This window comes from Coregonus lavaretus, assembly GCF_964263955.1.
Source record: "Coregonus lavaretus genome assembly, chromosome: 22".
NCBI classification, from domain to species: Eukaryota; Metazoa; Chordata; class Actinopteri; order Salmoniformes; family Salmonidae; genus Coregonus; species Coregonus lavaretus.
This window is the reverse complement of record NC_140009.1, coordinates 31,821,152-31,848,151: the sequence shown is the minus strand read 5'-3', so window position 1 is coordinate 31,848,151 and position 27,000 is coordinate 31,821,152. Positions and strand designations below refer to the sequence as shown.

Here is a 27,000-nt window from a genome sequence, read left to right as displayed (position 1 = left end):
GGGACATCATACTACCTGAAGTAGTACATCCACTGGAGTGGAAAATATGATAGTTAATGTATTTCAAATGTGCTCTATGTGTCATTGAGCTTATACAGTAGGCCTGTGCTTTATGGGATGAAATCACTTTCCAGATCGCAAATGCTTTCATGTCCTCAGCCAATTCACCCATACTATCACAGAAGTGAGATGTAGGCTATGCTGTAGAAATACTTTAATTCTGTTGCTCTATACGTTTTAATAAATCATGTCAGGTGAAAAAAAGAAAATGGCTTGAAATGAACACTATCATTAGCATTATTGGTTTCTCTGTAAAGATGATTGGAGTTCCAGTCTTTAACAGGCATATCAAAGACACTGCTCTTAACTTTCTCTATGTCCTTCACATTGAAAAACCATTAGCCTACTTTTCCCTGAGCAATCCCAATGCCCAAATCCTGCTTGGTAGGCTAACATCACAGTACCACCACAGCAGAAATCCCACCCATGCCAGCCGGAGTGGTTCTGGTTCAGTCCCAAATGGAACCCTACTCCCTTTGTGTAGTGCACCACTTTTGAACAGACTCCTATGGGCCCTAGTCAAAAGTAGTGCACTACATAGGGAATAGGGTGCCATTAGTGACAAAGCCTTTGACTTCTCATACAGGGTAAACTTTCCTCTGGGCTCTTACACAGAAAGTGAGGTCATCCTTCCTTCCTTTTCCTGCTAAGAAACCCCGATCGGAGACTCTGTTCTTTCTCATTTCTCCTTACGACTCATAACGTGTCTACTTAAGCTATATTTATTTTGGTGCTTGTTATATAACGGCAATGCAAGCTGTGAGGAATATTTGGATGACAATCTAGCGTGAGTTATGTACATATTTTACTGCTCCAAGCAATATTAAATCACCATAGCGGAGTGACCTACTGGATGGTAGAAGTATTTGTGTATTCACAAATCAACAGCCAAAGACAACCAGGACACAGTGCTCTGAGCATGTAGAATATGGGGCTACTTTTAATGCAAATGAAAGGGTTTGCACATGGGTATACCCATATACACACACACACACACACACCTTCTCTCACACACACACACGCACAAAAACACACGTGCCAACATACATGCAAACGCACATACACTCGTGCAAATGCTCTCTCTCACACACGTGTTACAGCTAGATAATTCTACCTCCCATTATTCACAGTACATCAATAAATCTTGCTCCAGTGTTGGCTGCCCTCATGTCCAATACCTTTTCAAAAACAGACTGTTCCTCATTAGCCCTGGACAAAAAAAGAGCAGTATGAAAATTAAAAGGATGTGCACAGCTGCTTTAAATAGTCCTCTGATCTGTCGGTGCCAAGAGGCAGCTACAGCCAGACTCATGGCTGAGGAGAGCCAAGCAGGCCAGGGAAGGGAAGCATCATTAGGTATCTCGGTAAGGAATTAAGGCTTAACACATCTGTACCTCAATACCTGGGTTTCAGTCACGCTATATATTATTGTTGAATCGCTGACTGCGTGACCTTCTGTGTTGTTTTTGTATTCCTTCAGACAACAATTATTTAGTTAGTGACTAGCTTTAAAGGGTGGATAATATTACTTCCAAATAGCGTCACTACTTCCTCAAAAATAATAACATCAGAGCGAAATTAGTCATCAAATGAATATGCGAGGGACAGGAAGAAAGGTGAAAACCATCCAAGTGAACAATGAAACCAAAGAAAAAAATTGAAAAAAACGAGAGAATAGAAGTCAGTCAGCTGATGGAAAATTCTGTCCTCCTCTTCCAGTCTGCCCCACCTCTCTTTCCCTTCCATTCCGTCACCTTCCCTGCAGCGGTTTGTACTAGGAGGGGCACGTTGCCATGGGAACCCACACCTATCGGGGCCCTGTCTGGTCCTGTCCCGTTCCCGTAGTGATGGAGAGGGGGAGGGGTGTATTTAACTGAATATGTGGGAGACCTGTGTCACAGAGCGAGCTCAGACTGGCCTCTTCATCTCCTTACTGTACCAAGACTGCTGCTGGTGCCGTTAAATCAGTCACTTGCACAAATAGGGGTCTACTTGTGCCCGAGCACCTGCCCCTTTGCCCTCCCACTCACCAAGTTCCCTTTTGGGTGGTGGTCTAACTTTCATTCTTTTTTTTGTATACAGTTTGTCGTTGTTGTTCTGAACCCACTGCCCCCAAGTTGTCGTGATATCGTCAAGTTCGCCACCCCCCACCACGACTGTATGGAGCTCATGTGCGCCACTTGTGCCTTTTTTCCAGTCTGCCCTGTATGGAGTTTGCATGTCTGCCTGGTATCCAAACATGCATGGCTTGAAATTCGGTCAGCGGTCGAGTGTGTAGCAAGCTACCTACAGTGGCTTACTAAAGTATTCACCCGCCTTGGCATTTTTCCTATTTTGTTGCCTTACAACCTGGAATTAAAATTGATTTTTTGGGGGGTTTGTATCATTTGATTTACACAACATGCCTACCACTTTGAAGATGCAAAATATGTTTTATTGTGAAACAAACAAGAAATAAGACAAAAAAACTGAAAACTTGAGCGTGCATAACTATTCACCCCCTCATAGACAATACTTTGTAGAGCCACCTTTTGCAGCAATTACAGCTGCAAGTCTCTTGGGGTATGTCTCTATAAGCTTGAAACATCTAGGCACTGGGATTTTTGTCCATTCTTCAAGACAAAACTGCTCCAGCTCCTTCAAGTTGGATGGGTTCCGCTGGTGTACAGCAATCTTTAAGTCATACCACAGATTCTCAATTGGATTGAGGTCTGGGCTTTGACTAGGCCATTCCAAGACATTTAAATGTTTCCCCTTCAACCACTCAAGTGTTGCTTTAGCAGTATCCTTAGGGTCATTGTCCTACTGGAAGGTGAACCGCCATCCCAGTCTCAAATCTCTGGAAGACTGAAACAGGTTTCCCTCAAGAAATTCCCTGTATTTAGCGCCATCCATCATTCCTTCAATTCTGACCAGTTTCCCAGTCCCTGACGATGAAAAACATCCCCACAGCATGATGCTGCCACCACCATGCTTCACTGTGGGGATGGTGTTCTCGGGGTGATGAGAGGTGTTGGGTTTGCGCCAGACATAGTGTTTTCCTTGATGGCCAAAAAGCTCAATTTTAGTCTCATCTGACCAGAGTACCTTCTTCCATATGTTTGGGGAGTCTCTCACATGTCTTTTGGCAAACACCAAACATGTTTGCTTATTTTTTTCTTTAAGCAATGGCTTTTTTCTGGTCACTCTTCCATAAAGCCCAGCTCTGTGGAGTGTATGGCTTAAAGTGGTCCTATGGACAGATACTCCAATCTCCGCTGTGGAGCTTTGCAGCTCCTTCAGGGTTATCTTTGAGCACCTGCCCCCTGAAAGGTCTATGCATGGCCCTGCTGCTAACCCCTATAGCACAGTCAGGCAGGCAGTTAGTCAGTCAGTCAGGTCAGTATTAACTCAGAACTAAGGCCTAGCTATCGGCCTGAAAAAGTCAGTCAGTCACAGACCTACAACAAGGTTCAAATTAGGTTCATACGACTATAGTGCAAACCCTTTGGAAACACATTCTAAGGCTAACCTCAGCACAGGTAGTGTTGTGTAATGTGATGATGACTCTACTCGTAGACAGCTATAGTAGGTAGTGTCAGTACCTGACTTACTGGGACACCTGGATTGATTCAGTGAATTATGGGACAGGTGAACTTGACTAACGCTATGCCAGGGCTCATGTCTCATGCTGTGACTGGAACAGACTCACAAATGCCTTTGGGGAGCTGAGTTACCGCAGAACGGAACTGATATAATACTATGAAGTAGGACCAAAGGAAGAGCTATAAAGACCAAGCACTTTCAAATAAAATTGAGAAATAACGTGAGGAAGGAGACTGCAGTCCAGTGGATAGAACCACTCTCTCCCGTGTCCTGTTGCCAAAAGCAGCTCAGTTCAAAGGGATCGTTCAAGCTCCTTAAAATACTCTTAAAATGAAATATAAAAAGTTGAATGTTTCGGTTCAGAGTCAAATGGCTTCTTTGATGAGTTTATTTAAAACCACATGGGATATAATACAAAGGGTATGTTTAAAAAGCTCTAATCATGTCTAAAACGTTTGTGGAATGCAGGCAATTGGAGTTAAACTCAACAAGAGGGTATAAGAAGAGATGGGACTGCATAATTGGCCTGCTTCATTAGTGCCCCCTGCTGACTAAGACCAGACCTGTCACAGACAGGAGACATGGATATTTCTCTGCTGCTCTGTCTGCCAACTGAAGACAACATAAGCACAAGTTAGGGAAGAAGGCTTTGATGTGCCATCCTCTGAAAGGTATGAGTTTGTCAACCGACTGGAGTGATGTAGACGATTAAATGGAAATCAGACAGAAAAAGGCAGCAAAAAAGAAGAGCGGGGGAGAGATTGAGGCTGGGACTGGGCTGTTGAAAACAAGCCTTCCCTCCCTCCCTCCCGTCCGTCCCGGTCCAGTCACCAGCGAGCTTCTCATTCCTCCCCTCCTCCTATCCCAGTCCAGTCCCCATAACTAACAGGCCTCGTCTTAATCTCCTTGCATAACGTCAGCCCGTGACCTCGGCCAAGGAGACAGGTTGCGTCAGTTGGACAGGCTTTGTCCCAAATGTCCTCCTCCCCCTGGTGCACAGGTCAACACACACACGATGCAGACCAGGGTTGTCAAACAAATGTTGGCCATGGGCCGCATTCGGTCTTTGCCAAGGTCCAGAGGGACGCACTGATTTTTTAAAATATTTCCTTACCGCCAAAGTTAGCAAAAAATTGTCCTCTATCCATCGCTTTTGGAATTTTCGATGCTCCCTGACTATCTAGCTTTCGTTTACGTGATTCTTAGTAACCTGGAAAAAGTGAAGAGACTGTATAATGTAGGTCCATTATAATATAATAAAAAACGTTTTGCATTGAATGGGCCCGTGGGACTTGAGTTTGACACGTGATGTAGACACTTCACCCAATGTGTACATTAACTGGCTCTTGCTCAACTTTTACAAAAAAAATCCTAAAAGGCCTGTAGAAGATCCTTGTTGCCTGTTATAACATGAGTGAGGAGAAGAAGAGTGCTTGTAGTGTTTCTATCATTAGGGAAGGAGGGGAAGGAGAGGAATGAGGGGAGGAGGGGAAGAGGGGAGGGAAGGAGGGTAGGAGGGGAATGAGGGAAGGAGGAGAGGGAGGGAGGGAGGGAGGGAGGGAGGGAGGGAGGGAGGGAGGGAGGGAAGGGAGGGGAAGGAAGGGAATGAGGGGAAGGATAGAGAGGAGGGAGGGGAGGATGGGAGTGAAGGGAGTGAGGGAGGGAGGGGAGGGACGGGAAGGAGGGGAGGGAGGGATCTGCTTAATAACGTGTGAAGCTGAAGTGAGGCTGAGAGACTGAGACAGGTTAGACTACTACAGGTTCATCTCTCCAGCTCTCCTTGTGCCTTCACTTTCTTATACATTGTTGCAATAGTGAATTGCTATAACTAGCCTTGTTGTCTATAACTATCCTTCCCCGTGCTGTGTCATCTTAATTCCCTAGCTTTGTGCTCTTTTTCATCCATTCTCTCTCTATTATTTTCCCCTCTTTCACTTCAGTCCCATCATTTCCATTTTTAGTGAAAAGGGAGGGCCGGTTGCTCTCAGTCACAGAAACTGAGGGTGAAATACAGCTTCTACAGATAAAGAGAGAGAGAAAGGGCTCCAGTGAAGTGGACCGTTTGGGGGAGAGCCGAGCGACCAGACAGAGACAGACACTGCTTTGGTTCATCTGGCTGCCTGGCTATGGTCCCGTTTTCAGAAAGCAGCGGCTTCAAAGGAATAATTCCGTTCACAGTCTAGTGGCCAGACACACTGCCTCACACCTCACACCCTTTTAACACCTAACAGAAGAAAAGGAGTCTCTCCCTAATCCTCTGATCAGGTTGTATGTAGCAGGACCTCACCATAGAGCTTCAATAGTCTGGCTACCTCTAGGGGGGGCTGGGGGGTAAATGACTTAGGGGTCTTATGGGGTCAAGCTGGACCTCATGTAGCCTGAGTGCTCTGTCCAAATGAAATAAAGTTACACACTGATCTCTCCTCACTGTAGATTTATTGGACCATGATTTGGGCTAAAGAGCCTTCAGGTTCAAACGGATAATCCCTGACTGACCGGCCCATCCCAGGATGCGAGTCTTACCTTCGAGGCCTGTCGACGGTCAGGGCACTCAGGATGCTGGCACACCACCCAGTCCTCCTCCTGAACAGGCTTCTCGTCTGGAACACAGCAGAGGAAAGACCATCAGAAACACACACCTCTGTAGAAGATCAACAACAAATAGACCTAGTAAATGTGTCAAAACATATTGTAAACCCATAAGGCCTGAGAATGCCCTATTTATAGGGTGTAAGAGTGTAATTGAGAGACAGAGAGATAGGCATTGTTGCCAAAAGTGTCCAGACATGACCGAGCTGTACTGCAATAACTTTCCAAGAACCTTGGAATAGCAGACCTGTCCACAATGACGACTGTCTCTCTCTCTTTCTTATACTCCATCTTGTGTATATAATATGTTCAACAACAGGCTCCAGGCTCGAAGACGATTATCCTATCTAGCAAACTACAATCAATATAAAGACAAGTGGTGAGTGGCTAGTGCCAGCCAAAAACTGTTTTGAATAAGAAGCACACAGACTGACGAAATCTCAATCTCAAAGTGATTCCATCACAAAACCACAGAAGCAACCAGGAACTAAAACATACCCAGTTCTGAGTCCAAAAGTAAGCTCATGTACAAACCGAGAGTTACAGAGAGAGGACCTCAAAAGTACCTATTAACCTTCTTAAATGAGACAAAACAAGTCTTAAACCCACCTCACTCAAGCCAAGAAACAGGTCTGGATCAAGGGCTGCGATATAACTTACTAAAACCCCCCAAAACACACCTGTTGCTCTTCCACTACAGGCAGCAGGGCAGGGGTACTCCCTCCCAGAGTCTGTCCCTCCTGCCCTGCCTGGGAGCAAGCCGAGACGTGCTCTCACTCACCCTGGCCTTCTGCCAGCACCTCCTCTGTTAATGACTCCCTCTGGGTATACAGGCAGCACACTGCCCAGGGAGCCACACACTTTTATTGAGCTTTTTTCCCCTTCAGGGGCACTTTGCCTCAAATGACAAGTCTTTATGACACTTGTCTAGTCCTAGAGGCAACAATGTTGTTTTGCACTGCAGAACCGTTTTCTGCCAGTGCAGAGGAAATGGAAAAGCCCCACTACGAGGTCCGCAGAGGCACCAAGCCACAGAAGTGACCCAAGCTCCAGGTAATGGCCGACCAGGGGTCTGTTTCTGGATCTCTGATCGCGCACCCTGTAGCAACACTCTCTCACCTGTGAAGTTCATGTTATTCTGTCTCTCATATAGCTAGCTGCCTATCCCTTTGTATCCCATAGCCTTACTATGGGACTCTCTTCTTTCCGCCCTCGGTCTTCCCCTTCGTCTCTCCAGCTCACACTGTCTATCCTGCTTTGGATCACTTTATCCCCTCGCACTCCACTTTTCCCTTTCTCGCTCTCTGCCTATTTGCCCCTCTCCGCCTGTGTGTTTCTCTCTCGCTCTCTCTGATGAACAGGAATTCCTGAACTCAGCACTGCTGATTAAGCCAAAAACAAACACACACACACACACTCAACACAAGCCCACATGTGACAGCAGACAATGAGTTGATGCACATGAAAGAGACAGCAGAGCGTTCAGTCTGCACAGCCTTTCCCTTGCCCTCTCTACAGCTCCCAGGGCCTAAAGTCTTAGACATAACATCAATATATAAAGACACAGCATTCAGTGGCAAGCAAGCAACCTTTATACACCAATAAATAGAAAGGGATGTGTAAGGCCGTAATAATGAAAACTTGATATTTTGTACCATGGCCACAATTGGCTGAAGACCCACTAGCCTGGTTCGATACTGTGTGCTGTAACCAAAGGCCTACATCATGGCCAAAAGGAATTGGATAAAGCACTTAGACTAGACCACCAGGCTACTACCTCTACCTCACTCACCCATAAACCTTACATTACATCACCTCATTCTCCTTCAGACCCTCACAGCCTCACCAGCACAGCTCCATGTTTAGGCAGAGAGAGGCAGAGCCAAGAGCACGTTTAGCTGCGAGCCTTAAGCACGCTTTTATAAGGAATGTTAAGAATGCCTCAGTCCTGCGTTCAATTTGCTGAGCTTTGCCGTGGCACATAGGGCGTTTGAGGCTTAGCTATTCTCCGTTTGTTCAGGTTTATTCCCCCTCTTTCATTTGAAGGGGATGGAGGGAGGGCTGTTGTTAACATAACCCACGGCCAGGCCAGGAAGATAATTATTATGCAATGGCCGTCGTCGACCGTCTCCTAGAAGACAAAAGACAGATGGCAGACGGAGAGCTGCTGAGCAGTGAGCTGCTGCCCTGCCAGGGAACAAGGTGTTTCCTAGGCCTGGGGCTGGCGGAGTTGTGTTGCACTGTATTGCACTGCATGTGTCAGCAGAGCTTATTTCAGTGTCAGTGTGGGAGGCAGGCTGGAAGGCACTGGGAAGGAACTCTGCATCAGGGCCAAATTGTCCCAGCAAGAAGCCCCATTACAAATACATTAAATTGTTAAGATGTGTCTTAACACTAAAGAGCATCTGCTATAAAATCACAAACACCTTTTCTCAGCGCTACCACTGTGTGAGGCAAAGATTAGGATGGGAAATGTGAGTGGGATATGTGATTCCGGGATTTCCTGACAGGCCGCCCCCAGGTGGTGAGGGTAGGCAACACCACATCCGCCACGCTGACCCTCAACACTGGGGCCCCTCAAGGGTACGTGCTAAGTCCTCTCCTGTACTCCCTGTTCACCCACGACTGTGTGGCCGCGCACGACTCCAACACCATCATTACGTTTTCCGACGACATGATGGTGGTAGGCCTGATCACTAACGATGATGAAACAGCCTATAGGGAGGAGGTCAGAGACCTGGCAGTGTGGTTCCAGGACAACAACCTCTCCTTCAGCATCAGCAAAACAAAGAAGCTGACCATGGACTACAGGAAACGGAGGGCTGAGCATGCCTCCATTCACATCAACGGGGCTTTAGTGGAGCGGGTCGAGAGCTTCAAGTTCCATAGTGTCCACATCACTACAGACCTATCATAATCCAAACACACCAACACAGTCGTGAAGAGGGCACGACAATGAATCTTCCCACTCAGGAGGCTGAAAAGATTTGGCATGGGCCCTCAGATCCTCAAATAGTTATACAGCTGCACGATTGAGAGCATCTTAACTGGCTGCATCACCGCTTGGTATGGCAACTGCTTGGCATCCGAACGTAAGGCGCTAGAGGGTAGGGCGTACGGCCCAGTACATCACTGGGGCCAAGCTTCCTGCCATCCAGGACCTCTATACCAGGCGGTGTCTGAGGAAGGCCCTAAAAATTGTCAAAGACTCCAGCCACCCCAGTCATAGACTGTTCTCTATGCTACCGTACGGCAAGTGGTACCGGAGCACCAAGTCTGGGACCAAAAGTCTCCTGAACAGCTTTTACGCCCAAGCCATAAGACTGCTGAACAGTTAATCAAATGGCTACCCTGATATTTGCACTGACCCCCTTTTTATTTGCATTGACTCTCTTGCACCAGCTCTATACACACTCACTGGACTCTACCCCCCCCCCCCACACACACACACACACACACACACACACACACACACACAATGACGCCACACACAAAGACACACTTTCACACTCTTCACATACGCTGCTGCTACTCTGTTTATTATATATCCTGATTGCATAGTCACTTTTACCCCTACCTACATGTACATATTACCTCAATTACCTCGTACCCCTGCACATTGTCCTGGTACTGGTACTCCTTGTATATAGTCTTGTTATTGTTATTTTATTGTGTTACTATTTCCTTTTTTTTGTGCTAATTCTACATTGTTGGGAAAGGGTTCGTAAGTAAGCATTTCACAGTCTACACCTGTTGAATTCGGCGCATGTGACAAATAAAATTAGATTTGTGTTAATTAGACCACCACCATTATTGAAACCCTGGCACTCTTGTAGCCTGGTCCAAATTTGTTTGTGCTGTCTTGCCAATTTCATAGGAGTTGGCAAGACCGCACAAACAGATCTGGGACCAGGCAAGTACTCTTGTACACTCAGCTGAAATGGTGGCCTGGGCTGCCTGGCTGGGCCTTGTTGTTCCAGTAGAACAAACCACGGACCAGCTGTTATTAATGTAGCAGCATATTTAGTGGCAGTCAGTGGGGCCTGAACAAAGCCATCCTGTTGATGTTGTTTTACCCCTGTAGTGGCACACACACACGGTATTACACAAATCTAAAACATGGCAACACAGTGCTTCCTCCACTACTGAAGTCCCCAGCAGCGCACAACAAGTGGAAACTATTCAGAACAGAAGATGGGCAGACGGTGGAGGGCAGATGACTATTTGGATGGAGAAAAACAATAGAACAGATTTTATTTCACTGATTTGTTTCTGTGAGATTCAGGCTGTCTGGACAACAGTGTACAACAACATAGCTGAAAAGGGGAAAAACATTTTCAGTTCAATCAAATGTTGCAAGAGACATAGCCGAGAAGTCTAAGACCCGTAATCAAAGTGCCAAACGCCACAAAACTGAAAGCATAATTCTGTCCAAAGTAAGAGTATTAGCGCACCAGCTTATAATACTCTTATAACCATATTTAAGAGAGTCATGTGGGGATAATTCATTACATAAGCAGAATGTTTGAGGGCCTTAATGTCTAACTGAGCAGCACCATACAACAATAGGTCATTTCAGTTGATTATTTAATGTGATTTGATCCCGTGTCAGGGCATTTTCTTTAAGTGCTATGGGATGAAATGGCACAGAGCGAGAGGTATGTTCCTTCATTATTGGAGCCTGCGGCCTGATCATAGCCTAAGGAATGCTACAGTAGTGTGTACTTCTGCTGCCCAGGCGATAAGGGGAGACGGACAGGACTGCCCAAGCCCCCCAGTCCTATACCTCCAGCCCCAGCCCCACACTCTTAGAAAACAAAAGGGCAACCTAAAATCATTTTAAAAAGTGTCCCTCGGGTGACCCTGTAGTAGACCCATTTTTGGTTCCAGGTAGAGACTTTTTTTTTTATGTATAAAGAGTGCAATCCCCTAGGCCCCCGGCCCAAGGCAACCCGTTCCCTAGCCTAGCTGAGAAATTTTTTCAGTAGCAGTTGAGTTGAGGCTTAATTACAGGGACTGTGGGACTAGGTGGGGATCAAAGACCCGCCGTTCTGTTCTATCTGTGGCAGTCAGACATTCCACTTCTTCTAGAACACAAAGGCCTACTCAGCTCTGCGGACACCTTAAGCTGCCCAGCGACTCAGCAGACAGAGCAGAGGAGGCAGAAGAAACTGCTGGCCTGGCTGGGACGATTGGATAAGAGCATTCCTGTATCCAGCCCTAGCCCAAAGTTATTACATCCCTTTTCCCTTTCACTAATGGCATAGAGGACAGTGGATGGAGGAAAGCAGAAAGCCTGTGCTGCTTCAAGCTTCAAAAAGCAGAAGCACTGAGTGGAGAACGACAATAACGCAATTCAGCTGTCCTAGTGTCAGTCCCAAATGGCACCCTATTCCCTATATAGTGCACTACTTTTGACTAGAGCCTGGTCAAAAGTAGTGCACTATATAACAAATAGGGTGCCATTTGGAACGGAACCAGACAGTATGCACTCACTCCTTCTTTTGTGGTAAATATTTCATCTCCACAGCAGCAGCTGTTCCTATCCCCATTCCCTTCACGGCTACTCTCATTTGAGGTGCTCTCTATGCCAGGTCACTGAGTGTCGAGTGCTTTCCACGGACTGAACGGAAGAAGAGAGCAATAGGGAAAAAAAGCTTTCCATGATGGTGCTGAAATGCTGAGGTCAGATCTCTGATGTATAACCACATGGCATGGCATCGCCATCTGCTAGCAGAGAAACGGGCTACATTTCATTCTTCAAGTCGGTCAGTGTCATATGACAATGTGGCTGATTCAGATCAATTATACAACATCATAGGCCTCATGGTAAATGTCAAATGCTAGGCTTTGTAGAGTCAGTTACCATGATCATCTTACAATGGAATCAAATTCCTCTTGCCAGTGCCATTCAGTGTGAATGGAAGTTAGCATGCAACGAACATGTTATTCCTCATATACCACACAATCAGCTAGGTCAATGGTCCAGCCCTTGAATATATTGGATGTGTGTACTTTTTATCCTGTTTGATAGGATGTCCCCTGTAGCTCAGTTGGTAGAGCATTGCGCTTGCAACGCCAGGGTTGTGGGTTCGTTTCCCACGGGGGGCCAGTATGAAAATGTATGCACTCACTAACTGTAAATCGCTCTGGATAAGAGCGTCTGCTAAATGACTAAAATGTAAAATGTAAATGATAGATCCTAACGCTTACCGCACAGGTCATGGATGACGTCCAGAGAGGAAGACCAGGAGTAGTGCTCTGCCACGTGCTCGGTGAGGTAGGAGGGGAGGGTCTCCAGCTCATACGCCCCCCTCTTCCTCCAATACAGGAACATGGTGACCAACCCCCAAGTCTCCCTCACTCTCAACCCTAACTATGGACCTTAACTCCTCAACCTTACCTAAACAACCCTCAAATCCTGTCCCCGATCACTGTAGTCGACTGACCCTAATGCCACACCGACATTACGCATTATTTTACCAACAACTACCTACATCTTCCCTACATCAAACACATCTCTAAATCCATCTTCAGACTCCAACTCTCCAATGTAGTCAAACTCTTCAACTCTGCCAATAGCTCATTCAACCTCATTCAAAAACTGCACCTGCAAAACTAGGCTATATTACCTCATCCAGCTCAACCACTAAACACTTGCTTTGAACCTTCTCTCCAAGCCATGCGCCAGAGCTGCTCACTTTAGGTCCAACTGGGCATAAATGAGTCAAGATTTCCATTTTAAACTGGGTTTTAATTAGCTCTCTGAAGAAACCAAACCACTGTCTTGGTTTGAAACAGTCTGTTATTCAGATCACTAACATTAAACAGACAGCTCTGACACCTGTTTTATCAATGCCCTCCAGGATCTGTATTGAAGATCCAACCCAGCAGAAGAAGACTGGTCTAAACCCTCAACTCCAACTGTGCTCCGGTTCCAACTCCTTGAAGAACCTAACATCAGATCCTCATAATCCAAAACCATCAACTAAAGACATTTTCCATGGTCTTGGTAACTTGTCTCTTCCTGTTGCTCCTTCAGTCCTCCAGGGGTTAAGGCGTTATAAGCATCCAAACAAAGAGAAGTCCCCTTCCATCGTCCCCTTCCAAGCCATTAGCTTGAGCTCCTGACTTTACTGTGGACGTCAAAACATGCCTTGATTACTTCTAAAATCTCACAGTTCCATCTTCCCAAGGTAAAAGTACTTTGTTACTGCAACCTAGTAATAAATATGTTGTCATCATCCTTCCTTCATCCATGATAACGTTTTCCCAACTTTCAAAAACGTATCCTGTGCGACAAGTCGACAAGCTGTTGAGTGTCATAGCCCGTGTAGGATGTGTGGACGATAGGGGGGCATTCGACCCATTCCACTCCATCAGACAAGCGATGTATTCATACAGAGGTGAGTTGCAATGCATGCTGGGATTGGCAGTCTGGGGCCAATGGCTTTCTAACTGGACAACACAAAGATCTCTTTTAAACATACTCCTACACAGAGAGCAGAACTTTCTTTATGTTTTGCGCAAACTGTAAAAGCCTGAAATATTTCTGCATTAATTAGGCTGGCTAGAACCTTGCTCTTTCTGTCTCCGGAAAGATTTATTATTTTTTTATGAATGCAACAAGTCTGATGGCTACGTTCAGCTATTTCTGCGGAGGTACAGTAGTACAATACAGAGACATTGGAGAACTGTTTCTCAGAGAGAGAAGACAGATGTAGTATAACCAAGGCCCTTTTGTAAGAGGCCACAGACAGAAGATAGAACATTTCCACTCTGCAAATCGAGGATGGTTTAAAACCACACCAGTAAGTCATCAAATCTATTGACAAAACATTTTCTCAACGTCGCTCAAAAGGTTGATTCACTGTTAGTATACATCTATAATAAGAAAATATAATGAAATACTGTGAGAACGCACTGTGCTAGCCATGGAAGGGAGGGACAATGTCACACAAAGACCCAAATGTCCAATTTTGGGATGAGAAATTAGAGGGTAGGATGGGAGCCGATCTGCTCTGCTGCTCCAGGCTTTGCAGACATATGGTAATCATCTGGAACAGCTTTGAGCGCACTGCTGCTTGCTATTTAATGATGAGACCAGTCATGGGCTACAGCATGAGAACTAGTGCCTGCTGCAGCATAACAAAAGGAACTACTAGAGGAGGCATTTAGACGAGTAGTCTCCCATCCCTTTCATCATGTCGCAAATCAGGTCAACAACCTATTCTAAATAAATATCAGTCTTTTGAAGGGGACATGTCATTATTCTGCAAATTACATCCAATCAGATTGCCCATCCAGTTGTCTTGTAGTTGAGAGACACACAATATTGAATAGTAGTTTGTCCAGGGGAGTAAAATGAAATCACTCATACTAACTACCAGCTATATAGTCTATATGAATCATCTCCTCTGTAAACTTTGAAGTATTAATGGGGAGCTTGAGGAGGAATGAGTTTGATTGAATGCGGGTACAAAACTATAACTGGGGGAGTGTATCTGTGTGTGTGTGCTGGAGAAGGAGTGTGTGAGTGAGAGTGTTGACAGAGGGAGTGCAGTCGAGCCGAAGGGCTTGTGCGTGCCCATCTGGAGGAGGTTTGGGGTTATATTTAGAAAGGTGGCCCATCATAGAGGGACTGGTTAACTCTTCACCAGCCAGGCCAGCTGCAAAGAGCAGCACCAGGGAATTGAAGGGAGGCCTATCCTATCAGAGCATCTGGACACAAACTACAGTAAATATAGTACATCCAATGGCTTCGTCCTTCAGGGGCAAAAATATGTTTTGACATCTAGTATTAAGAATAACATTACGACAAAAAAAAAAAAAGTGTGCTGAACTCCAATACATTAAGAAACGGGAAGCTTGTCTGTCCAGGAGAAAGCATTCAGACTGCTGCTTGCAGAGACAGGCCTGTGCTGCCTTCTATGGACTCTGCTCATAAAGAGCAGCAGCACATCCACTGACTCCACACGCAGAAGTAGTGATACAGATTAAAACTTTGCACCCTGGTCTTTGTTGTGCTTCTACGTCAATGAGCATGTGCTGTGCCGTTCAGAGACAATGCAACAGACCTTGGCACAGGCTGGCGAGGCAGCCCTTTCCACTGGATATGCTATAGAGAGCAACCCTCCCTTTCGCACAAACACCCCAACATTTTTTTATCCTCTCAAACATTTACAGGACAAGCTATTTGTAAACTGAGATATTTTCAAAATACATTCATCCCAATCAAAGACACCAATACATCAGCTACCCCGCTATTCATGTGCCGCAAAAAAAGGGTGTGACTGTGTGTGTTCATTCCCGCAGAGAGAACTGCAATCAAACATACAATTTAAAAGTCCATCTTTAAGCCACCAGTTAAGAGGGACAAACAACTGGTATTGCTTTCTTCAGCTTGTTGATATGAAGAATCCTTTAATTGAAACGGCATGGCGTCTACCTTCTGAAATCCTCACAGAAATCAAAACACTCATTCTCAGACTGAATATACGGTTATTGTCAGGAGGGCTCTAATGTTGATAAACAGTCATTTGGGCGGGTGTGTGTGTGTTTATAGTGGGACACTCTCAGAGGTAAACATTACCTCCAATATCTACTAACTTCACGAAGCACCATGTGTATGACCTTAGGCTAGCCCCTTGTAATTATCCACTAGGTTCTGAAGAGCAGGGAAGCCACAGGTCCAATTTAACAGGGTGTGGTTCTCTCCAAGAGCAGCGGAGAATGATGATGGTTTAGAATTAATAGTCACCATGACCATCGACTCATTTGAAATGCATTACCCAAAGTGTGGTAATTAAACAACTGTTTTTATGTGCCCCCATAATCAGGCCAAACTAAAACAAGACGAAATGCTCAGCTGGACAGATTGAGCACAGCACAGGACCTATACCACATATTAATTTGGATTGCTCCATTAATGAATTAATAGACAATCAGAATGATCTGGCACAAAACTACAACTCTGATGAGAGAATCTGAAAACAACTGCATCGTCAAACCCAATAACCTAGTCTCTGCTATCAAATGACGCACGTCCAATCTGACTGAAAGAGGTTGAGTATCTCTACCTCCCTGAGGGTAAAAGGCTGTGTCACTGTGTCACCTGTAACTCAAACCCCAGATCCCCCAGTAACAGGTCTGGGTCTCTGAAGAACAGCCCATCTAAAATGAGGCTAATAGGGTCATTCCATTTTATTTCAATCACTTTTTGACTTTCTGTACACATTTGCCCATGGTAGAAGTGGTCTGAAAGTAACTTTTTGGACCCGAATGCCAAAACATTTAGGAGACAGAGGTGCTCAAAGTTGACCTATTTTGCATTCCCCACCATGACACACCAATGTAAAATATAAATGGTTGAGTTTTATATCATTTAAAATCTTAAAAACAGGGTTGTCAAACTATATTCTAATTTCTTGAAAATAGTTTAATAAAAAATTAATATTTATAAACTTTTAACGTAAATTATCTAAAAGCGCATAAACTTCCTTTATTTAATTTTTTTGCATTCGTTGTAGTTTAGACCCTATTTTACATAATCTGAGGTGTTTGTGTTGTGCCTGCTATCAGATGAGACACAGCATGCTCTTGAATACAGGGTGGGTGTCATGTTTTGGCTGACAAGTGTACTAAAATGGGAATGGGCAATTCAATGCTAACAGAATGACACAGACACATTATATATTTATATTTTAATGTGTCTATGTATGCCAAACAAAAACCATTGACTGCAAAGTTAAACAAACTTTGCACGGGGACTAATTTCAACAATTTCCACTGAAAATTTTACAAAAACACATTTACTTGAAGAACAGTGATCAGGATGTAAAGTTTCGAAACAGAACGATGGTCAAATCTCCCTCCGTTTCTAATGTGACCAAGTTTCCCAAAAAAACTGTGTACTGTACTGTGCTGTCCAAACTTGTCAAACATACTTTTCAACATCCATGGATGTCCAATGCTCAATGGTAGAGGATGCTGGTTACAGTAAATGGAAAGAGGGTGGGCTCATGGGTAGGTTTCAGTAAGAGTCGGGAGATGTGACATTAACTGGAGAGAGAGAGAGAGAGAGAGAGAGAGAGAGAGAGAGAGAGAGAGAGAGAGAGAGAGAGAGAGAGAGAGAGAGAGAGAGAGAGAGAGAGAGAGAGAGAGAGAGAGAGAGAGAGAGAGAGAGAGAGAGAGAGAGAGAGAGAGAGAGAGAGAGAGAGAGAGAGAGAGAGAGAGAGAGAAAGAAATGGGGAGCGGGACGGGGATGGGGACGGGGAGAGAAGAAGGGGTTGTCCATTATGAGCTGAACATAACAGTATGCCAGTGGAAGGAAGGACAGTAGCAGGTGACCCAACTGTGTGGTTTGTGACTACTATAATTTCCCATTTTAGCCTTTACTTATTTCTGTGGACTTTCATTATCCTCCCTTCTCATGAGGGAGAGAAATTAGAAAATATCTTAAAGAAGTGGGGTTTTTGTAACAGAATGACAATATTTCTTAAACTTACAGAAGGCAAATCATTTCTGCAGAATTAAACAAATGTTGATATTAGTTGTCAAAGGTATAAACTTCAACATTATTATGTTTTGATGCATTTCTAATACCTTAAGACTTTTTCTGTTAGATGTTTTCTAAGACCCTTTATCCATCTGTTTGACCAGAAATGAAAGGCTTTACTTCTAAGATATACAGTGGGGAGAACAAGTACTTGATACACTGCCGATTTTGCAGGTTTTCCTACTTACAAAGCATGTAGAGGTCTGTAATTTTTATCATAGGTACACTTCAACTGTGAGAGACGGAATCAAAAATCCAGAAAATCACATTGTATGATTTTTAAGTAATTAATTTGCATTGTATTGCATGACATAAGTATTTGATCACCTACCAACCAGTAAGAATTCCGGCTCTCACAGACCTGCATTATCAGCAACCATCAGTCATCATTAGAAAACCCTTTTGCAATTATGTTAGCACAGCTGAAAACTGTTGTGCTGATTACAATAAAACTGGCCTTCTTGAGACTAGTTAAGTATCTGGAGCATCAGCAATTGTGGGTTCGATTACAGAATCAAAATGGCCAGAAACAAAGAACTGAAACTCGTCAGTCTATTCTTGTTCTGAGAAATAAAGGCAATTCCATGCGAGAAATTGCCAAGAAACTGAAGATCTCGTACAACGCTGTGTCCTACTCCCTTCACAGAACAGTGCAAACTGGCTCTAACCAGAATAGAAAGAGGAGTGGGAGGCCCCGGGGCACAACTGAGCAAGAGGACAAATACATTAGAGTGTCTAGTTTAGGAAACAGAAGCCTCACAGGTCCTCAACTGGCAGCTTCATTAAATAGTACCCGCAAAACACCAGTCTCAACGTCAACAGTGAAGAGGCGACTCCGGGATGCTGACCTTCTAGGCAGAGTTGCAAAGAAAAAGCCATATCTCAGACTGGCCAATAAAAAGAAAAGATTAAGATGGGCAAAAGAACACAGACTTTTTTTCTTTTTTTTTAACCTTTATTTAACCAGGTAAGCCAGTTGAGAACAAGTTCTCATTTACAACTGCGACCTGGCCAAGATAAAGCAAAGCAGTGCGATAAAAACAACAACACAGAGTTACATATGGGGTAAAACAAAACATAAAGTCAAAAATACAACAGAAAATATATATACAGTGTGTGCAAATGTAGCAAGTTATGGAGGTAAGGCAATAAATAGGCTATAGTGCAAAATAATTACAATTAGTATTAACACTGGAATGATAGATGTGCAAGAGATGATGTGCAAATAGAGATACTGGGGTACAAATGAGCAAAATAAATAACAATATAGGGATGAGGTAGTTGGGCTGGCTAATTTCAGATGGGCTGTGTACAGGTGCAGTGATCGGTAAGGTGCTCTGACAACTGATGCTTAAAGTTAGTGAGGGAGATGAGTGTCTCCAGCTTCAGAGATGTTTGCAATTTGTTCCAGTCAGCAGAGAACTGGAAGGAATGGCGGCCAAAGGAGGTGTTGGCTTTGGGGATGACCAGTGAGATATACCTGCTGGAGCGCATACTACGGGTGGGTGTTGCTATGGTGACCAATGAGCTAAGATAAGGCGGGATTTGCCTAGCAGTGATTTATAGATGGCCTGGAGCCAGTGGGTTTGGCGACGAATATGTAGTGAGGACCAGCCAACAAGAGCGTACAGGTCACAGTGGTGGGTAGTATATGGGGCTTTGGTGACAAAACGGATGGCACTGTGATAGACTACATCCAATTTGCTGAGTAGAGTGTTGGAGGCTATTTTGTAAATGACATCGCCGAAGTCAAGGATCGGTAGGATAGTCAGTTTTACGAGGGCATGTTTGGCAGCATGAGTGAAGGAGGCTTTGTTGCGAAATAGGAAACCGATTCTAGATTTAACTTTGGATTGGAGATTCTTAATGTGAGTCTGGAAGGAGAGTTTACAGTCTAACCAGACACCTAGGTATTTGTAGTTGTTCACATATTCTAGGTCAGACCCGTCGAGAGTAGTGATTCTAGTCGGGTGGGCGGGTGTAAGCAGCGTTCGGTTGAAGAGCATGCATTTAGTTTTACTAGTGTTTAAGAGCAGTTGGAGGCTACTGAAGGAGTGTTGTATGGCATTGAAGCTTGTTTGGAGGTTTGTTAACACAGTGTCCAATGAAGGGCACTGTGTCGTCTGCGTAGAGGTGGATCTGAGAGTCACCAGCAGCAAGAGCGACATCATTGATATACACGGAGAAAAGAGTCGGCCCAAGAATTGAACCCTGTGGCACCCCCATAGAGACTGCCATAGGTCCAGACAACAGGCCCTCCGATTTGACACATTGAACTCTATCTGAGAAGTAGTTGGTGAACCAGGCGAGGCAGTCATTTGAGAAACCAAGGCTATTTAGTCTGCCAATAAGAATGCGGTGGTTGACAGAGTCGAAAGCCTTGGCCAGGTCGATGAAGACGGCTGCACAGTACTGTATATTATCGATCGCGGTTATAATATCGTTTAGGACCTTGAGCGTGGCTGAGGTGCACCCATGACCAGCTCGGAAACTGGATTGCATAGCGGAGAAGGTACGGTGGGATTCGAAATGGTCGGTGATCTGTTTGTTAACTTGGCTTTCAAATACTTTCGAGGGGCAGGATGGATATGGGTCTGTAACAGTTTGGATTTAGAGTGTCACCCCCTTTGAAGAGGGGGATGACCGCGGCAGATTTCCAATCTCTGGGGATCTCAGACGTTACGAAAGAGAGGTTGAACAGGCTAGTAATAGGGGTTGCGACAATTTCGGCGGCTAGTTTTAGAAAGAAAGGGTCCAGATTGTCTAGCCCAGATGATTTGTAGGGGTCCAGATTTAGCAGTTCTTTCAGAACATCAGCTGTAGATTTATCGGTGGTGATAGTGTTTTCTAGCCTCAGTGCAGTGGGCAGCTGGGAGGAAGTGCTCTTATTCTCCATGGACTTTACAGTGTCCCAAAACTTTTTGGAGTTAGTGCTACAGGATGCAAATTTCTGTTTGAAAAAGTTAACTGCTTGTGTATATTGGTTCCTAACTTCCCTGAAAAGTTGCATATCGCGGGGGCTATTTGATGCTAATGCAGTACGCCACAGGATGTTTTTGTGTTGGTCAAGGGCAGTCAAGTCTGAGGAGAACCAGGAGCTATATCTGTTCTTAGTTCTGTATTTTTTGAATGGGGCATGTTTATTTAAGATTGAGAGGAAATTACTTTTAAAGAACAACCAGGCATCCTCTACTGACGGAATGAGATCTATATCCATCCAGGATACCTGAGCCAGGTCAATTGGGAAGGCCTGCTCGCTGAAGTGTTTTAGGGAGCGTTTGACAGTGATGAGGGGTGGTCGTTTGACCGCGGACCCGTTACGGACGCAGGCAATAAGGCAGTGATCGCTGAGATCCTGGTTGAAGACAGCGGAGGTGTATTTAGAGGGTAAGTTAGTCAGGATGATATCTATGAGGGTACCCATGTTTACGGATTTAGGGTTTATCCTGGTAGGTTCGTTGATAATTTGTGTGAGATTGAGGGCATCTAGTTTAGATTGTAGGATGGCCGGGGTGTTAAGCATATCCCAATTTAGGTCACCAAGCATTACGAACTCTGAGGATAGATGGGGGGCAATCAATTCACATATGGTGTCCAGGGCACAGCTGGGGGCTGAGGGGGGTCTGTAGCAAGCGGCAACAGTGAGAGATTTATTTCTGGAAAGGTGGATTTTTAGAAGTAGAAGCTCAAACTGTTTGGGAACAGAACTGGATAGTATGATAGAGCTCTGCAGGCTCTCTCTACAGTAGATTGCAACTCCACCCCCTTTGGCAGTTCTATCTAGACGGAAAATGTTATAGTTGGGGATGGAAATTTCAGAATCTTTGGTGGCCTTCCTAAGCCAGGATTCAGACACTGCTAGAACATCAGGGTTGGTGGAGTGTGGTAACGCAGTGAATAACTCAAACTTAGGAAGGAGGCTTCTGATATTTACGTGCAGAAAACCAAGGCTTTTACGGTTACAGAAGTCAACAAGTGATAGCTCCTGGGGAGTAGGAGTGATACTGGAGGCTGCAGGGCCTGGGTTAGCCTCTACATCACCAGAGGAACAGAGGAGGAGTAGAATAAGGATACGACTAAAGGCTTTAAGAACTGGTCTTCTAGTGCGTTGGGTACAGAGAGTAAAGGGGGCAGATTTCCGGGCGTTGTAGAAAAGATTCAGGGCATTATGTACAGAAAAGGATATGGAAGGATATGAGTACAGTTGAGGTAAACCTAAGCGTTGGGTAACAATGAAAGAGAAAGCATCACTGGAGGCACCGATTGAGCCGGTCTCGGCGTGTATGGGGGGTGGAACAAAGGAACTATTTGAGGCAGTTTGAGAGGGACTTGGGGTTCTACAGTGAAATTGTATAATAACAACTAACCCAAACAGCAAAAGGCAAGGCATATTGACATGGGAGAGAGGCATAAAGCAATCACAGGTGTTATTAGAGAGAGCTAAGACAACAACTGGTAATAGCGATAAAGTTTGGGCTGAGGCTAAACAGAATAAACAGGACAAGGTACCGTGTAAAGGAACAGTCCAACAGGCATCAGCTGAGTGATCATAAGGTCCAGTGAACAGCAATATGTGAGTCCGAGAGCAGTTCAAATTGGTGCTTCAGCACAGCTAGCAGGAAGCACAGTTGTAGTTTGCGTGTGCTAGCGGGCCGGGGCTAGCAGATGGATCTTCGTGGTTGTCGCAACGGGAAGCCTGTTGAAAGCACATCAGACGATTTCGTCGGCAAACCAGTCGTGTTGGATCGGCGGGGCTCAGTGTCAACACTAGGAGGTCCCGTCCCGTTGACAGAGCGGTAGATAGCCGGGAGATGGGCCTGAGGCTAGCTCAAGGCTAACTGGTGCTTGCTATGGGGCAATGGTAATTAGCCAACAACAGGTTGCAGCTAGCTGGTTGCGGTGATCCGGCGCTAGGGTCCAGTGATTCCGGCAGAAAGTCCGATATGCTCTGGGTCGATAGCACGCTGTGCAGACTGGCCGACGAATTGTCCAGGCTAGAGCTAGAGCTGGCTGGTGGATAGTGTAGGCCACGGACAATGGTGAAGACGCTAACGGTGACTAATAGCAAGTAGCCATTCAGTTACAGCTAGACTAGTTTCAGCTTAAGGTTCTTGATGAAAGTTATAAAGAAATAATAGAATCCATTCCACGTTGAGTGAGGCGGGTTGCAGGAAAGTATATTTAGTTAAAGAATGAAAAGTAAAATTGAGAAATATATACAAAATAGACAAAAAAAACAAGAAACTGGATATTTACACTAGGACACAGAATAAAACCACGACCGCACTGCTACGCCATCTTGGTTTGGTTCCACTGGACAGAGGAAGATTGGAAAAAAGTGTTATGGACAGACGAATCAAAGTTTGAGGTGTTCGGATTAAAAAGAGACGCAGACCAAATGAAAAGATGCTGGAGGAGTGCTTGATGCCATCTGTCAAGCATGGTGGAGGCAATGTGAAGGTCTGGGGGTGCTTTGGTGGTGGTAAAGTGGAAGATTTGTACAGGGTAAAAGGGATCTTGAAGAAGGAAGGCTATCACTCCATTTTGCAATGCCATGCCATACCCTGTGGACAGCCCTTGATTGGAGCCAATTTCCTCCTACAACAGGACAATGACCCAAAGCACAGCTCCAAACTATGCAATAACTATTTAGGGAAGAAGCAGTCAACTGGTATTCTGTCTATAATGGAGTGGCCAGCACAGTCACCCGATCTAAAACCCTATTGAGCTGTTGTGGGAGCAGCTTGACCGTAGAAGCCAATCCAACTTGTGGGAGGTGCTTCAGGAAGCATGGGGTGAATTCTCTTCAGATTACCTCAACAAATTGACAACTAGAATGCCAAAGGTCTGCAAGGCTGTAATTGCTGCAAATTTAGGATTCTTTGATGAAAGCAAAGTTTGAAGGACACAATTATTATTCATATTAAAAATCATTATTTCTAACCTTGTCAATGACTACATTTCCTATGCATTTTGATATATTTCCTATTCAAACTCATTTCATGTTTTCACGGAAAACAAGGACATTTGTAAGTGACCCCAAACTTTTGAACGGTAGTATATACACTGCTCAAAAAAATAAAGGGAACACTAAAATAACACATCCTAGATCTGAATGAATGAAATAATCTTATTAAATACTTTTTTCTTTACATAGTTGAATGTGCTGACAACAAAATCACACAAAAATTATCAATGGAAATCAAATTATTCAACCCATGGAGGTCTGGATTTGGAGTCACCCTCAAAATTAAAGTGGAAAACCACACTACAGGCTGATCCAACTTTGATGTAATGTCCTTAAAACAAGTCAAAATGAGGCTCAGTAGTGTGTGTGGCCTCCACGTGCCTGTATGACCTCCCTACAACGCCTGGGCATGCTCATGATGAGGTGGCGGATGGTCTCCTGAGGGATCTCCTCCCAGACCTGGACTAAAGCATCCGCCAACTCCTGGACAGTCTGTGGTGCAACGTGGGGTTGGTGGATGGAGCGAGACATGATGTCCCAGATGTGCTCAATTGGATTCAGGTCTGGGGAACGGGCGGGCCAGTCCATAGCATCAATGCCTTCCTCTTGCAGGAACTGCTGACACACTCCAGCTACATGAGGTCTAGCATTGTCTTGCATTAGGAGGAACCCAGGGCCAACCGCACCAGCATATGGTCTCACAAGGGGTCTGAGGATCTCATCTCGGTACCTAATGGCAGTCAGGCTACCTCTGGCGAGCACATGGAGGGCTGTGCGGCCCCCCAAAGAAATGCCACCCCACACCATGACTGACCCACCGCCAAACCGGTCATGCTGGAGGATGTTGCAGGCAGCAGAACGTTCTCCATGGCGTCTCCAGACTCTGTCACGTCTGTCACATGTGCTCAGTGTGAACCTGCTTTCATCTGTGAAGAGCACAGGGCGCCAGTGGCGAATTTGCCAATCTTGGTGTTCTCTGGCAAATGCCAAACGTCCTGCACGGTGTTGGGCTGTAAGCACAACCCCCACCTCATGGAGTCTGTTTCTGACCGTTTGAGCAGACACATGCACATTTGTGGCCTGCTGAAGGTCATTTTGCAGGGCTCTGGCAGTGCTCCTCCTGCTCCTCCTTGCACAAAGGCGGAGGTAGCAGTCCTGCTGCTGGGTTGTTGCCCTCCTACGGCCTCCTCCACGTCTCCTGATGTACTGGCCTGTCTCCTGGTAGCGCCTCCATGCTCTGGACAGTAAGCTGACAGACACAGCAAACCTTCTTGCCACAGCTCGCATTGATGTGCCATCCTGAGCCACTTGTGTGGGTTGTAGACTCCGTCTCATGCTACCACTAGAGTGAAAGCACCGCCAGCATTCAAAAGTGACCAAAACATCAGCCAGGAAGCATAGGAACTGAGAAGTGGTCTGTGGTCACAGTCCTTTATTGGGGGTGTCTTGCTAATTGCCTATAATTTCCACCTGTTGTCTATTCCATTTGCACAACAGCATGTGACATTTATTGTCAATCAGTGTTGCTTCCTAAGTGGACAGTTTGATTTCACAGAAGTGTGATTGACTTGGAGTTACATTGTGTTGTTTAAGTGTTCCCTTTATTTTTTTGAGCTGTATATATATATATATATATATATATATATATATAGACTCTTCCTTCATTTGACACCATATTTGATGTGCTCCTATGAACTTCACATGTTGGTGCTCATAGGTCCTTTTACATGGAAATGGACAAATACAATTGAGATTTCCACTTTCAAATGGTAGCACAAAGATGGTTGGAGGTCCACACATCAGAGAATGTTGACTTGGATGGTAATATAAACTGTTTTAAATTATACTGTCAATCTTCCGTAGGAAACCTATTGAAATCATAGAAATATAGATAATAGAATATACATTCCCCTTTTAAGTTGACATTCGACGGTGGGTGGACAAGCAGCCATCTTTGTGGTAGTAATTTGAAGTTAAAATGTAAATTCATTTAAAATATCAATGATGTACCTGCTAAATTGATCAAATCGGAGTTTACATGTTTTTAGATAATTTACATTAAACGTTAAAAAAAACGCAATAATTTTGAATAAAAACATTTTAAAGGAATTATTAAATACTTTGACAAGAAAAAAGAAACGGAATGTGAAAAAGTACATTTTCAGCCCGGGCCTGATATTCTAAGGGCTTATGGTTTGCGTAACACTGCAACCTGTTTCAGACCAATGTGTGGCCATGGCTGTGTGAGTAGCGCGCCTAGAACTAGAATGAGATTTTCCAAGATAGCGTAGCAGTGCGGTCGTGTTCTCTTGTGTGTCCATGTAAATAGCCAGTTTTTTGTATTTTACGTATATATTTTCCTATCACACATTTCATCCTTCTACTAAATATACTTTCCAGCAACCCGCCTCACTCAATGCGGAACGGATTCTATTATTTACTCACCTTTATCTAGAATCTCCAGTTGAAACTAGCCAGCCAGCTAACTAGCTAACTAGCTACTTGCTATTAGCCGCCGTTAGCGGTTTTCACCCAGAACATCAGATTTTCTGCCGGAATAACTGAATCACTGGACCATAACACCGGATCTAGCTAGCCGCAACCGAATGGATGTCGAAAGGATGTTGCTGTAGGCTAATCACCACTGCCCCCGTAGCACCAGTTAGCCTTGAGCCTTGAGCTAGCCCCGGCTATCTACCGCTCTGTCTACCAGACGGGAGTAGCCAGCTAACCAGCTAACTAGCTACTTGCTATTAGCCACCGTTACCGGTTTTCACCATTGTCCGTGGCCTGCACTACCTACCAGCCAGCTCTAGCCTGGACTATTATCGGCCAGTCTGCACTGTCTGCACAGCGAGTTATCGACCCAGAACCTATCGGATATTCTGCCGGAATCTCTGAATCACTGGCCCATTAACACTGGATAATCGCAACTAGCTAGCTGCAACCAAATGAACGTTGTTGTTGGCTAATCAGCCTTGAGCTAGCCTTGAGTCAGGCACATCTCCCAGCTATCTACCTCTCTGTCAACCGGACGGGACCTCCTAGAGTCGACACGGAGCCCTGCCGATCCATCACGACTGGTCTGCCGACGTAATCGTCTGTGGTTTCAACAGGCTTCCCGTTGCGATGACCACGAAGATCCATCTGCTAGCCCCAGCCCACTAGCACACACAAACTACAACTGTGCTTCCTGCTCGCTGTGCTGAAGCACCAATTTGAACTGCTCTCGGACTCACAT

At 45.0% G+C, this 27,000-nt stretch overlaps 1 protein-coding gene across 5 annotated transcripts in view; it reads right to left on the bottom strand.

The window, feature by feature from the left end:
- Positions 1-27,000, bottom strand: part of LOC311149986 (pleckstrin homology domain-containing family G member 5-like) — a gene marked incomplete at its 3' end in the record, with an annotated part of 81,188 nt that overhangs the window by 43,218 nt on the left and 10,970 nt on the right. For 4 of the 5 annotated variants that reach the window (XM_084187209.1, XM_084187211.1, XM_084187210.1 and 1 more), the window contains exon 2: positions 6,169-6,245. In XM_084187209.1, coding sequence (XP_084043335.1) covers positions 6,169-6,245 — 77 coding nt within the window. Of the gene's footprint in view, positions 1-6,168; positions 6,246-17,180; positions 17,296-27,000 lie in introns of those variants that run through there. The other variant, XM_084187212.1, reaches the window with a different exon arrangement.